The 15,467-nt window shown below is 43.1% G+C and overlaps 1 protein-coding gene across 1 annotated transcript in view; it reads left to right on the top strand.

Moving 5' to 3' along the window:
* The window catches only part of MYO16 (myosin XVI), a 603,762-nt gene that overhangs the window by 553,282 nt on the left and 35,013 nt on the right, over positions 1 to 15,467 (top strand). Inside the window, 1 exon segment of the mRNA XM_027776197.1 lies at positions 1,711 to 1,869. Coding sequence (XP_027631998.1) covers positions 1,711 to 1,869 — 159 coding nt within the window.

Consider the following 15,467-nt stretch of genomic DNA (forward strand, 5'->3'; position numbering starts at 1 on the left):
CTTCTTCACAACATGGCTCTGGTTTCCTTTAAATTCCTCACCAGCAAAATAGCAATGATGTCTTTGTCTGTTGAGACACTAGTCATTGGGGTTGGGGCTACTACTCTCCTCTGCCACATGTAAAGTATGAAAGCACATAGGATGCTTATTAACTTCGGAGCAATCTGTTAGCCTAAACATTTAGAAAGGCCTAACTTTAAGACAGTCAGAACCTACTGTGAGCCAACAGTTTTTTAAAAACAACACAAGAGTAGGACCAGCAGTTGGTGTAATGGCTATGTAGCTGGACTCCCACATAGTTGACTGCAGTTTGAGTCCCAGATCCGATGACTTAAACTCACGCTGGGCGCGTGTGCGTGCATACCCAAGATCCAGAGAGGAGAATGGAGGAGAAGGGGTTGTGGCGTGGCCATCACCCAAGGGGGCCGTGTCTCACTTTCTGTCTGACTCTCTCTGTCTTTCTGGTGAGCATATGTGTCCTATGGCAACAATCTCTCAAAAAAAAAAAAACAAAGGTCCTCGTCGATGTTGACTCAAAAATCCCCCGATAGGTTGGAGCTTCTTTGAAGTTCCTGGGTAAGCAACAGCCAACCCAGGTACACCTGTGAGTCTGGAGTCTGACAGAGGGGACCTTACCCAGGTAGAGGGTAAGTGGGGTGCAGTGAGGGGCCAAGGTGCCACTGAGATTGGCCGTCATGCTCGTTTGCAAGCTCTAGTTACTGTAGACCTTGCCTGATGAGGATGCGGCAACTACCGGAACATCCACTTCTGTTAGACACCGTGCCACCGTCCGAAGCCCTAGCATCTGTGATATTTTACTTTATTAATACTACATAGTATTCTAAAGTCTTTATATTTTCCTTTAGCTTAAGTAGGACAGTTGAGTCTATGTTCATAGATCTCAAAACACTCAGTATAGGAAATGCATTAAATACTCAAGTAATTATTCTAGTGTATAGAATGCGTAAGGCTTTGAAATTTAGTATTCCAAATGGGTAATAAAATTTCTTATAATAATGTCGAAAACAAATTTATTTTTTCAAAGTTATAAGATGACATAACTCAGGGCCAGCAGATGGCATAGTGGTTATGTCACTGGACTTACCTATGGCCAACTGCAGCTCAAGTCCCGGACCTGGTGGCTTGAAAATCACACCGGGCATGGGTGCGTGCATGCCCAAAATCTCAAGAGGGAAATGGAGGAGAAGGGATTGTGGCATAGCCATTCCTCCTGAGCGGGGCGGGGGGGGCGGTTATCACTTCTTCTCATTGTCTCTGTCTCTCTCTCTGGTGAGCACATGCACCCTAAGCAAAAATCCCTTAAAAGAGTATTGTATAATCTCTATTTAAATTTAGCCATTAAGAACATTCCCAGATCATAAACTTCCTAAACTTCCTGCCTTCTCAAAATGGGCAATACTATAATGATAAGTTATTTGATCTATGACATCAAAAATTCTGTATATATGGTAGAAAGTAAACTGTGAGGTTGATTTTTACCACTTACTATTTTCCCTTATGTTTAACAGTATTGTGGCAAACTTAGTTGAATATTATGTAGGCCACAGATTTAATTAAGAATTCTTATCAATTTACTTAAAATGTAATTAATGTTTGATTTGATGTTTTACTATTTTCTTCCAGTATTTTATTCAGTTTATTCAGTACATTCTTATCATAAAAGAATAATCTTTTTTAAATTTATTTTAGGTTTTGAAACTAACATGAACCTAACTAGCCGGGATGATCTTAGTGCATCAGAAATTGCTTCAGAGGCGCAAGATAGAAATGCAAATAACCATGGAATTCAGTTATCTAACTCGCTATCTAGTGCTGTAACTGCTGAAAATGGAAATTCCGTCTCAAATGGTAAGCACTTTTTAAACTCCGAAGTCAGTGCATACAAGTTTTAAGCTGTCTCAACTTTCTAGGAAGAATGGGTTTAAAATGTAAAAGTGAAGTAGGCTTAAGAACTGGAAAATAGAACATAAACTCCGGAACTTCTCCATAGGTGTTATTGCCAGTGTATTATTGCTTGGGCTAAAGAATCAGAATTGTATTCACTGCTGGTTGACTTCCCAGAGATTTTTAGTGAGTGCTGGTCTGTATGAACCAGTATAAGGTGGGCCTTACATTGAGCACAAGGGGATGGATGGTATACCAATATTTCTTATTTAATAAAAGTGTATTTTTCTTCACATCACTAAGAAGTGTGTAGGAAGGTAATATTTAAGGCATGACATGTGGCAAATGGGCTTAGAGCGTTTTAAGGGCACCAGCGAGTGCATCATTTAGCAACTGGCTTGGCTGAGTGTTTCCAAAACTGTGTAAGGGCCGCTTAAGCAACTGTTTTCCCTCTCACATAAAAGAAACCCAGGGCTCCTAGTATGGGCCAGTGAGAAAAATTTAGTCAAACCTTCCCCTGAGAACATCCACAAGAGCTGGGCAAAACAAAGCCCTAGAGAACATCAAGGTGGGGACATTTGGAAGGTACCAGAGACGTGAGCCTAGGCCCAGTGTCAGCCCAAGCACAGGATCCAGTCTTCTCCCCGAGGACATGCAGGACTCTCAGCCAGGCCTGAGAAGAACAGGAGAGGCCGAGCTGTGCTCTTACTCCCTCCTGGGATTGAAGGGGCAGACAGAGGTAAGGACCGGCCAGGGCCTTGGGGACTGGAAGCGTGGCCTACATGATACTATGATATTCATCCAAGTGTGCCATGATACTGTTAAACATAAGGGAAAACACTAAGTGGGAAAAATCAACCTCACAGTTTGTTAGTTTCTACCATATATACAAGCGTCGCCCAGGAGTCAGCGTGATCTCAACCTGAAAGCTGGACTGAGTTCTTCCGGAGGGACAGGGTCTGCAGGCACCTGGGAGGAGCCCAGCACAATGGTCACGTCTTAGGTACTGAAGTATTTTTACAAAGCCTTCTTCTAATACAGAGTCCAACACGTAATTAAGAAGAACCAGACATGTGATGTAAGAACAGGAGCTTGAAAGAGCAGATTTGGAAGCTTTAAAATAAGTTTATTTGCCTTACCCTGAAAGATTAAATAAATGAAAAGTTCAGCAGAAATGAAGACGATAAAAACGCTAAAAAATCTATCACGTGGAAATTCTGAAATCAATAAACACAGTAGTAAGATACCTTGCAATAAGGATGAAGTGTAATTTATTCCAGCACAGACTAAAAAAAAAACAAAAAAAAACAAAAAAAACAAAAAACAAAAAAACAACTGGGAAAGTGGAAGGAAGACACATCAGGAAATCTCTGGATTGAAACTCACAGAAGCAAAAGAAAAGTGAAAATTCTAAGATAGTGGTTTAGGGACTTAAAAGACATGGGAGAGAGGTTACACGAGCAGAAAAAAAGATTGTTGCAATAAGGATGAAGTGTAATTTATTCCAGCACAGACTAAAAAAAAAACAAAAAAAAACAAAAAAACAAAAAACAAAAAAACAACTGGGAAAGTGGAAGGAAGACACATCAGGAAATCTCTGGATTGAAACTCACAGAAGCAAAAGAAAAGTGAAAATTCTAAGATAGTGGTTTAGGGACTTAAAAGACATGGGAGAGAGGTTACACGAGCAGAAAAAAAGATTGATATAAACGTAACAAAATTTTCCAACTTCAATGAGAACATGAAGAAGCAGAATTACACTGACAGTGCTTTTCAAAGTTCAGCATGCGACCCGACAGCTCTATTCCTTGGTATCCACCCCAGAGGAGTGAAGACAGTATTCCTGCGTACAAATGCTAATGATGACTTTATTAATCCTCCTGTAAGGCTGGTAATGAGTCACATGTCCTTCGGATGGTGACTGGATTGCATTAGTTGTCCATTGCAGGGCAGCACTTTGCTCCCAGAACTAAGAGGCTCCATACAAGTGGTTACCTGTCACAGCTTCAGTGGGTCAGAAGCTGGTGTGGCCTCCCTGAGTGCCTTTAGCTTACTGCCCTGCTGAAGCAGCCCATCGGCCACAGAGCCTTTGGCAGACTTCAGACAGTTCGCAGCAGGCTGGCACCTAGAGGTCTCTGTAGAGCTGCCTCCCAGCAGGGCTGTTGCATCCTTGGATCGAGCATCCGAGAGAGTACCAGAACACACGCCACAGTCCTGACACCTCCAGCCTCAGCAGCGACACCCCACACCACCATGTTCCACTTGTTGGAAGCCAGTCACTCAATTAAGTTCCCACGTGATGGGAGAGGGTTCCATGGAGGTGTGTGCCCAGAGGTGTACTCCTGGGGGAGTCTTACATCCTTAACTCTCTGCAGGTGACAAGGATGACTGACTGTTCCACGTGGCAGAGCGGATGGAATGACTTGCATGCATTGTGCTAAGAGAAAAAGTCAGATCCTAAAGAGAGTGATCTGATCAGGCCCATGTGTGATCTGGGGAACAGCAAGATGGTGGGCCAGAAAATGGACGAGGGTAGCATGGTCCAGGGTGGTGGGGGTGGGCAGCAGGCACACAGTGCTACTGACAGGCCGGAGGACCCGGGCCCTGCAAACGCAGGACGTGTTTGTCTGCAAAGGATGCTTCTCACTTCTGTAGATTGAACCTCAGCTGGTCTGACTGTTGCGGTAAAACGATCAATCCAAAATACCCTTTGTAAAGCCAGGGTGAAATACGTAGAAAGAAAACTTTCTGTTTCTTAGGCCTATCATAATGAAATATTTATAAAATATAGACCAAGAGTAAGTCTGAAGAGCAGGCAGTGATAAAGAAAGACCAGTCACCTGCAAGTGAGTGATAGTGAGTCCAAAGGCAATGAGAGGAAGCATAAGCCTGACGGACAGAGAGCCACTGTCCAGAATTTTGTTAATATCAAAATTTCTGTGGAAACTGAGAGTTAAGATACTTTCAGAATAAAAAAGTTAAAAATTAAACATTGGCTGAATTTTCAAAGAAACGAAAAGGGATAAATAATAGTAAGAAAAGTAAGTGACCCCAGAGTGGGTAAAAGTGCTATTTAATATAATACACCAATAAATATTACTTGCTCTTCACAACCCAAAGGTAACCTCTAAAAAATTACTAGTGGGTTTATAATTTTTAAACTAATAAAGATAATAAGACATAATAATAAAATCTCACTCAACCCAAAAAATAGAAAACAGTAGTAAAATAGAAAGATAAAATAAATGGCAGGACCAGCAGATGGTGCAATGGCTACGTCGCTGGACTTCCATGCAGTTGACCAAGGTTCGAGTCCCAGACCCGGTGGCTTAAACTCCCGCCGGGCATGTGTCCGTGCGTGCCCTAGATCCTGAGAGGAGCATGAAGGAGAAGGGGTTACCGCATGGCCATGCTCCCTGGGACGTGATTTCTCACTTTCTGTCTCTCTGTCTCTTTCTGTCTTTCTGGTGAGCGCACGTGCCCTATAGCAAAAACCTCTCCCAAAAAATTAGAAAGATAGAATAAATGGAAAGGTGGATATCAAGATATCTATGAAAATAAGCTGTATCTAAATATGGTAATATGTTTAAAACACATTTTGTGTAAATCTGCATTAAAGATAATTGATTAGTACAATATTTTTAAATAACAATATTTCTTAAAATATGTAAAACTTTGGCCTGGTAGGTGGTATGGTGGGTGCTAGACTCCCACGTCGCTGACACGGTTGGAGTCCCAGACCCAGTGGCTTGCTTTCTCACCTTCCTCTCTCTTTCTCCCCCAATCTCTCTCTCTCTCATTCTGTTCCTCTCTAGTCAAAATAAATAAATGAAGCTAAATAAAATAATTCTTTAAAAATATGTAAAACATTAAGGATGCTAAATGATTAAACATAAAGGAGTAGGAAAGGAGAAGATGTAGCATGCAAATATTAAATGTCAACGGTATCAGTGCTCCTCCAGCTTTACAGAGAATCACAGCTTTACAGAGCCAGCTGGTGGTGTGGAGGTTAAGGGACTGTATCGTAAATGACTTACAGAGCAGTTCAGGACTCAGACCCAGCCTGAAAATCATGTCAAATATATGTGCATGTGTGCTCTAAATACTGAGAGGAGAATGGAGAAGGGATTGCAGCATGGTCATCCCCTCTGGGGGTGATTTCTCACCTTTCCTTTCTCTCTGGCGAACACACACACCCTGTAACAAAACAAAACAAAACAAAAAAGAATAAATAAAAATTACAGCTCTAATAATCAGTGGATTTAAGAAAAAAATCAAAATAGTTTAAAACAACATTTTAACTAATGATAAAAACATGACATAGTAGAACTCAGTGGAAATGTATAGATACAAGCATATGCATTGCAAGAAAGAAAAGACTGAAAAGTCAATATTAATCATTTCAAGGAGTTAGAAACAGAACAAAAAAATAAGCGCCAAGAAAGTAGAAGCAAAGATATAGTAAAGATAAGAATATTATTAAAATATAAAACGGCAGAGCAAAAGTTGGTTGTAAAAAATTTCTTTGGGAACCAGCAGTTAGCGTAATGGCTATGTCGCTGGACTCCCACGTAGTGGACCGCGGTTCGCGTCCCGGACCTGGTGGCTTAAAACTCACGCCGGGCGCGTGTGCGTGCGTGCCCAAGATCCCGAGAGGAGAATGGAGGAGAAGGGATTGTGGCGTGACCATCCCCCCTGGGGGGTGATTTCTCGCTTTCTGTCTCTATGTCTCTCTCTGTCTGTCTGGCGAGCGCATGCGCCCTACAGTGAAAATCTCTCCAAAAAAAAAAAAAAAATTTCTTTGAAGGGCTAGCTGGTGGCACGTGATTCTTTGGGAAGCAGTTCTGCAAAGAAAGCTGGCCGGTTTAAGTCTGGAAGTCTTTCCTGAGGACACCAGGCATACTGACCATGGTCTGGGATTGACCGAGGCTGGGGTGGATCTCAGTGTCAGGACTCTGTTGAGGGTATGCTCGCGTTCTCTCTGTCTTTTTTCTCACTCATGAAGGAGTTGAGCGAATTTAAAAATCCTTTCTTTGAAACATTAATAAAATTGGTAATTCTCTTGCAGGGGTGAAATGATGAAGTCTAAGGATAGAATGGGACACCATCACAGATCTTACAGAAATTGAAACAGTATTGAAAAAATGTCCTCAACAGTTTTACATCAAATTTGGAAATTTATATGAAAGAAACCCAGTTCTTTAAAAAAAATAAATAAAACAAATCAAAATGGAGAAATAGGAAAGCTAAATAATACTGTACGTATTACATTAGTTGAATTTGTAACTAAACGTATTCTTACAAGGAAATCTCTAAGCCTAAATGATTTCTCTAGTAAATTCTCCCAAAATACTGAGAAGCAGCTAATGCCATTTTTACACAAACTCTTCCTGAAAATCGGAATAAAAAACAAGGAGACTGAAAATAAGGTGTTCCCACATTGCATCGCCACTTCATTTGTGACAAAATCCCATAGACTATTGGGCTGACAGTGACTGTTCTCCACGTAAGGTAAACAATCGATAGTTCGGCTCACCTCATCTATGTGTGAACTTCCGGTAGACTGTAGAGCCGAATGTCAACCATAAAATAAAGAAGTTTATAAAATAACATACAGGAGTATTCGTATCTTTGTTTTAACGTGTATTAATGTATATGTAATATATATTATAGATAATATAATACATAGGTTTTACATATATATATACACATGTGTGTTTATATATACACGTATATAATATGTGTGTATGTATGTGTGTTTTATTACCTCAGAGAAAAGAAATTACTTACTAAATAGGACTGGAGAGGTGCTAACCACAAGGAAAAAGAGAAAAAAAAAAACCATGAATTGCAAGAAATATTTTCAATAGATTTAACCAAGGGGTCATATTCAGCATTTACTGAAAAAAAAAAAAAAAAAAGATAACTGAAGAGGTAACTGGACAAGAGGCCTGAGAAGCCTGTGAACACTCTGTGGAGCCCAGGCTCACCTGTAACTAGAGAGATGCAGTGGAAACCCAGGCTGGAACCATCACAGACCCTAGGCAGAGGTGAGGCTCCAGAGGGACAGTGCAGAAGTTAGGGCAGAGCCAAGAGTGGTTTGCAGGGACAATGAAGGGGTCTCTGGGTAGCTGGCATTGTCCTATTTACTGACTTGTGTGGTGGTTACAATTCCACAATTAAAAGAGTAAGAAACCAGGGGCTGGCTCTATGGCATAGCAGAGATACATGCTCTAGAGAAGGGAGATCCCACCTGGAGATGATGGCCTGAAGCCCACATTCCAGCCATGTGTGTGAGTGCCTAAGACCCAAGGGCGGGAGGCCTGGAGGACGGGAATCACAGCATGGCCAGGCCCGGTAGAGGGTGCTCCCTTCTTCCACACTCCCTCGCACCCCTGTGCACGGGCACATTCTGTATCATAAATAAAGGAAAACATTTAAATTGAGAGAGAGAAACGAAGGGAGCGTGGAGGGAGGGAACTCTGCTTCACTAAAATACCTAATTTTTCTGTGTCATGAGTCAAAGGTGAAAGTGGCATGGGAAATGGTCCTAGGAAATACAATTCAAAATGGCGAGTTTTACTCTAAACATTAAAACTAAAGTGAAAACCAACAGGGACCAGCAGGCGTAATGACTATGTCGCTGAACGCCCGTGTAGTCGACTGGGGTTCAAGCTCTGGACCTGGTGGCTTAAACTCACACCGGGCGCATGTGCCTGCATATCCAAGAGGAGAAGGGAGGAGAAGCGATTGTGGTGTGGCCATCCCCCCGGGGAGGGATTTCTTGCTTTCTCTCTTTCTGTCTCTCTCTGTCTTTCTGGTGAGTGCACGCGCCCTATAGCAAAAGCCTCTCAAAAAAAAAAAAAAAAAAAAAAAAAAAAGAAAGAAAGAAAAGAAAAGAAAAAGAAAACCACAAACAGAAACCCCTCTGGACTACTGGACTGTCATGGAAACCTATGCCCCTGGAAATTAACAACACAAAGTTAAAGCCCTGGGAATATCAGGCTTCTGAATTTACACTTGTAACACTTGTATGTCCAAATCCTGGAACAGAGCTTCTTAGATTTTTCCCTTAAAAGCTTACAGATTAAAATAAAGATAGTTCTGTGTTGCCATTTATTGAAGATCACTTGCCTATCTCAACAGTTATATGCACAGAATAAAAATTATTTCAGTAGCAAATTCCATTTTTCAAAGCAGCTTCACACGTTTATGCTGGGCTACTTTCATGAGCGCCACGAATTTCCAGGTCTCTGAAGCTTTCCCCATGCTTCTTAAAGTACCAGAACAATGCCCTGTACACTAGGCCTTTCATGAGCATTTACTGGTTAAAGTGATGTTGCATGTCGCATACAGCCTATAAATCTTATGCAGGAGCAGAGACAGAAGAATGGTCCTTGGGAACCAGCAGTTAGCGTAATGGCTATGTCGCTGGACTCCCACATTGTCGACCGCGGTTCGCGTCCCAGACCCGGTGGCTTAAAACTCACGCCGGGCGTGTGTGCGTGCGTGCCCAAGATCCTGAGAGGAGAATGGAGGAGAAGGGATTGTGGCGTGACCATCCCCCGGTGATTTCTCGCTTTCTGTCTCAATGTCTCTCTCTGTCTGTCTGGCGAGCACACGCGCCCTATAGCAAAAACCTCTACCCCCCCCCAAAAAAAAAGAATGGTCCTTGTCTATATTATAAAAAGCAAACAAACATTACACGTGCTTACCACCTGACATCCACATGAGCTCCTTAAAGTGTTTATTAATACAGGTATAGTCATTGTGCTCTCGTAATAAAGGCACAAGATGAAAATGTTTAATATAACTTAAAGTTTTAATTGAATCAAAAATAGTGGTTTTTTTCTAGGAAACAATTTCTCTTTAGAATGCCAGTATCTGCATGCTACCTCAGCTTCCCAGAAATAATTATCTGTTTGTTCATTTGCTGAAATATAGTTATGTGTGGATAATTATAGCTATCACTTACTTTAATTGCCATCCTTTTACTGATAGGAACACACTTAGATCTTTTTTTGTATACTTAATTATTCCCTGGACTTGCCATTATTTATCATTAGATTAGAGAGTAGTTTTTAGTGTTAGAACGCTTAAGCTATATCAAACAAAATATTATGAATATGAAGATGTTTATTTTGTGAAGGAATAGAGATATAAAAAATAACGACTAGGACATTTTACATTCAGTGTAATTTGCTTTCTTTCTGTTCAGCGAATGTACATTTTATTGCTAGGCTTCTGGAAAATGGGAAATTAAAGAATGCAATCATTAGTTGTGAGTTTACATTATCATTCTGTCAGGACTCTGTCTCTTTTATTTGCATCGTGTTCATCCTTGGTGCACGTAGGGGTCATCTAAGGGGAATGAAGCGTGATCTTCTGCAGGGCCAGGAGCTCCGCATTCTTCGCACAGGCTCCAGCGCCATATTGAATTTAACGTTATCGGCACACCAAGCCATGCTGAGCTGGAGCAGCTAGGAATGGCTGCCGTCAGCCACGCCTGAGAAAAGGCCCAGGACGCGTGCCAAGGAGCCTTTGTCTGGAGTCTGTAACGTATATTTTAATATGCATTTTGCAACATCACTTTGTTTATGAGAATTGTGCAGATTCTTTGGAACATGTACTGTTGTCTGACTCAAAGTCTAACAGCCAGAGAAAATGAAGCAAGCCTTCACTTGACAGTCTGGAATATTTTGCAATTAGCTCTTCTGAGCACCAGAAGGTGCCTTTGCAAATAAAACTTCTGGGCATTTATGAAGCCCCCTCCCACTCCCTCTTTTAGTTAAAAGCATTTTTAAGTCGTATTTAAATTAGTTCTAATTTGGGCTTTACTCACTTGTATTTTCTCCACTGTAATTGTGAAGTCAGGGTTGAAAAATGGACCACTGAATGCCCACTCTGCTGTTGCCTAGCACCGTGACATTGTTCCTGATGTTTAAGGAGCCATTCTGCCTGGGTTCCAGCTCTAGTCCTGATGTTTATTGACTCAACGGTCACGGGCAGCTTGCGTATCCTCTCTGCTTGTCAGTGTTCTGACCTTAACAACTGGATAATCAAGGACGGCCGAGTACATAGTATGATGGTGCTATAGCACATCAGTGGTCTGCACCTTATGTGGGTGTGCAGAGCTGGAAGAACCGCATCTATGTAGGTGTGAAGAGCTAGAAGAACCGCATCTATGTAGGTGTGAAGAGCTAGAAGAACCGCATCGTATGTGGGTGTGCAGAGCTAGAAGAACCGCATCTTATGTAGGTCTTCAGAGCTAGAAGAACCGCATCTTATATGGGTGTGCAGAGCTAGAAGAGCGGCATCTATGTATGTGTGAAGAGCTAGAAAAACCGCATCTTATGTGGGTGTGTAGAGCTAGAAGAGCCGCATCTATGTAGGTGTGAAGAGCTAGAAGAACCGCATCTTATGTGGGTGTGCAGAACCCATGTTATGTAGTTGTGCAGGGCTAGAAGAACCCCATCTTATGTAGGTCTTCAGAGCTAGAAGAGCCGCATCTTATGTAGGTGTGCAAAGCTATAAGATCTGTGAGGATGTGTGAAAGAGAAACAAAAAGTATCTGCATCCAGTGGGTGAAGTTCTGGTCAGTGAATTTAGTCCTCAAGAGACCATACATGACCATGACACTAGAGTCAATGTCCTATGAGTTATCTACTCATGGATGAGGTCAGAGATGTGAATGCATACATGTGTGTAGCTGAACATGCTTATCGTTTTACTGGCCTACACTGGCATTCAGGATGATGATAGACATATGGCCCAGAGCCTCTGGGAAGAAGAAATAAGAATACATGAGTGTAGTTCAGGAAAAGAGTCTGGTGTACCTAGGTTGGGGGCTTCAGAATAATGTGAAGGTTGCCAAGAAGAAATCGTTGAAGAGCCAGGGGCACACGAGTCCATCAAATCGTGGCCTAACACACCAGTTACACGTACGTGCTGGTCAAGCATGAGCATGGCGGGGTACACAGAGAACCCTCCTCTTACGAACAGTGAAAATGCGGAGAGCATGGACAGGTCCTATCCAAAGGTGCAGAGTAGGGCAGTCAGCTGGAAGTGTCAAATGAATCACATAAATGAATAGTTCTCTGATACTTTTCACATACTGAGGGAGAGCCATGGGCTGGGATGATGGAGAAGGCTTCGTGGACAAGGTCGGGATCTGCAGAATGAAAAGGACTCAGACTAGAAGGGAGCACAGTTCCACGAATGAGCAACACAATGTGTTTGTGGCAGGAATATGAGTTGGCTACTCTTACAGACTAGGTAAGTAAATAAAATCAGAAAGGGGGCCAGCAGGTGGAGTAGTGGTTGACACACCAGACTCCTACCTAACCAAACGTGGTTTGAGTCCCGGATCTGGCAGCTTAAAACTCTCATCAAATGTGTGTGTGTGTGTGTGTGTGTGTGTGTGCCCAAAATCCCAAGAGGAGAGTGGAGGAGAAGGGATTGCAGCATGGCCATCTCCCGAGAGGGGGTGGTTTTTCGCTTTCTATCTTTCAGTCTATCCAGGGAGTATGTGCATCAACCTATAGCAAAAATCTAAAAACAAACAAACAAAACAGAACAGAAAGAAACTGGTAAGAGCTTTCAGGGCCTCACAATCCAGTTTAGAGTCAGTTTGTCGTTGTTTCAAGGGCATGCTCTCTGCTATTTTGAAGAAATGCTCCACAATGTACTACTCAGAATGAACAGGAAAGCAGGCACTTGGCTGTGGTACCAATATTGTCTTCCTTGAGCTGTGGGGTTTTGACTACCAAGCAAGGCTATTAGAGAACATACAGGTGTCGAGTCAAGAAGAGGAGGGTGTCAAGGATGACTCTGAGAATTTGAGACAGTGCTGCACTCGTGAGAAGAGAAGGGGAGTTCTAAGAGGATGTTAATCCCACGAGGGGCTGTGAGTTGGGGAGATCAGGTGAATTTGTGACTATATTCCATGTCTCAGAAATGATAGCAGTTTTGGAGTTTAGGTGAGAGTTCCAGACTAGGCAGGTAAAAAAGGAAAAAATTTCCAAGGAGCTGAACCTATGGGGATTAATTATATCATCAGAGAAAAAGCATGAAGAGGAACAAGAAAAAAAAAAATCAGACTGCAAAACTATGTAGAATGCCAGACTTTGAAAACTCCACCTTGAAAAGGGCAGAAATAAAGACCTAGAGTTGGTGTCCAGGGAGAGGAGAACACTCATATCCAGTTCTGCAGAGACCCAGAGTGGAAAGGGTTGAAAAATTTGGGGTGTATGGTAAACTGGGAGGATGTGAAAATAGAATCCAAACTACACTGCCCTTGTCTAAACTTCAGGCCCTACAAAAAAAAATAGGTGATGAGTGATAGACCCTAATGGGCTAACCACAGCAAATCCAGTGTCCTCTCCCCTGTCCAGGTTGTCCCACACTCCCCAAGGCCACAGTCCTCTCACCGCCTCCCACACAGAGCTCCTCAAGCTTTGTCATCTGCTCCCCGCCCTCCACCCTCACCCAGCTCCCCAGCTGCACAAGTCTGGTGCCATCTGTCCCCTTCTGTAGAACCCAGGTATGAAATGCCTTTGTCACTCACTGACTAAATAAAATCGTGTCACTTCCCTTCTTGGGAACCCATGGTGCTACCTGTGGAATGGTGTCACATTCTTGCAAATGTTAGGTAAAGCCCTGGCCTGTTTTACCTCCCTCACATTGTCCAGGCCCCCACTCAGACCGTCCCCAGACTGTGCCGCCATCTGCTGTAATGGCCTCGTCTCACTTATCCGGCCAAGTGCACTCTTTTTTTTTTTTTTTTTTTTTTGAGAGAGATTTTCACTGTAGGGCGCGTGCGTTCGCCAGACAGACAGAGAGAGACATAGAGACAGAAAGCGAGAAATCACCCCCCCAGGGGGGATGGTCACGCTGCAATCCCTTCTCCTCCATTCTCCTCTCGGGATCTTGGGCACGCACGCACACGCGCCCGGCGTGAGTTTTAAGCCACCGGGTCCGGGACACGAACCGCGGTCGACTACGTGGGAATCCAGCGACATAGCCATTACGCTAACTGCTGGTTCCCCCCAAGTGCACTCTTGTCAACATTCTTCACCTTTTAAAATTCTTCTCATGCTAAGAGGCCCCGGTCCAGTTCCTTCATTCAGAATTACCCCTTCCCCATCCAAGATCCTGCTCAAGGTGAGCTGCATTCCTGTTCAGCCCTTAAATCCTTCGTTGTGTGTCAGGGTAATCGTCCTTCCCATTATACTGTGAGTTACTCAAGGGTTGGCATTTCCTTTTCTCTCCATCGTGTCTCCCCCTGCCCTATCCCGAGGATGTCTGTACATGTCGACTGTATTTAAGTGAGCGTCCGTATTTGCACACTGCACTGCCCATTGGATTCTGAGCTTGTACCCTGTCATCTAAACCAGGTTCTCTTGGTTGGGAGAGTAAGCTTCTTTTTATTATTCCTTCCTTCCTTTTTTTTTTTTAAGTGTCAACTTCTAATTTATACTTTAGCCTTGAAAAAATGGATCAAAGGCTCCTTTCTCCACTTCAGATCCCCTGTCTCAGTAAGATGCCCCGTGAATGGGCTTCTCCAGTAGCGGACATTTAGCTTGCTTGTCAGTCTGCACTGTCCACCACCCACCCACACACCCTCAGTATTCCTCGAGGAAATAATCCTTCACAGAAATCCCAAATCTGTCACTGTCGCTGATATCTGGACACACCTTTTGTCTTTGTTTTCGACCTCTGCTCTGCTTATCTACTTGTGTAAAGCCCCACATCATGCCTGCTGTCAGCTTTCCATGGTGCCCCCACCTGCTTGAATTCTGGGTGGCTTAGCACTGTCTGACCGGGCCTTCTTCACGTACCTGCTCCTGCGGGTCCACCTGCCTGCAGAGGGTGTTGCCGTTGTTACATCTGCCCCTCGTTTTCCAGCACAACACACCCCTCTAAACCCCGTAGAGGCACATCCGTGTCCAGGCGTGGTCCTGGTCTGCTCAGGCTGAGTGAGGCTAAATTCCATACTGAGGAATTTCCTCATAGAAGATCGATCATCAGGCCTTGTTAGGTGTTGATAGGATTGTGTAGATGTCCCTGAAGAATTAACTTTTTCCTATAATTGGACAAATGTACAGTGATTTTCTAATGATTTTTAATTTAGGAATCCTGTGTATGTCTAATCAATTACACCATACTAGTTAATTATGATTCCAGATGAGAATAGTAATTACTTCAGTACTTAAGCCTCTCTGGGTTAAACTCATTCCATCAGGTAGTTATTTCTCTTTGTTTATTCATATTTATTAATCAAGTCACTGTGGCGACATAGGACATTTCTATCATAATAGTCAATGGCCATTCTCAGAGGAATTAGTCTTGCAGGGGACACCTGGCAATGTCTGGGAACATTTTTGATTGTCACAAATGTGGGGGTCCCACTGGCACCTAATGGGTGGAATAAGGACACCAGTGTACGGGAGGGCCACACAGAGAACGAGGACGCCCGTGTGCAGGAGGGCCCACACAGAGAACGAGGACGCCCGTGTACAGGAGGCCACACAGAGAACGAGGACGCCCGTGTACAGGAGGCC

Source organism: Tupaia chinensis, unplaced genomic scaffold (assembly GCF_000334495.1).
Source record: "Tupaia chinensis unplaced genomic scaffold, TupChi_1.0 Scaffold000644_1, whole genome shotgun sequence".
NCBI classification, from domain to species: Eukaryota; Metazoa; Chordata; class Mammalia; order Scandentia; family Tupaiidae; genus Tupaia; species Tupaia belangeri.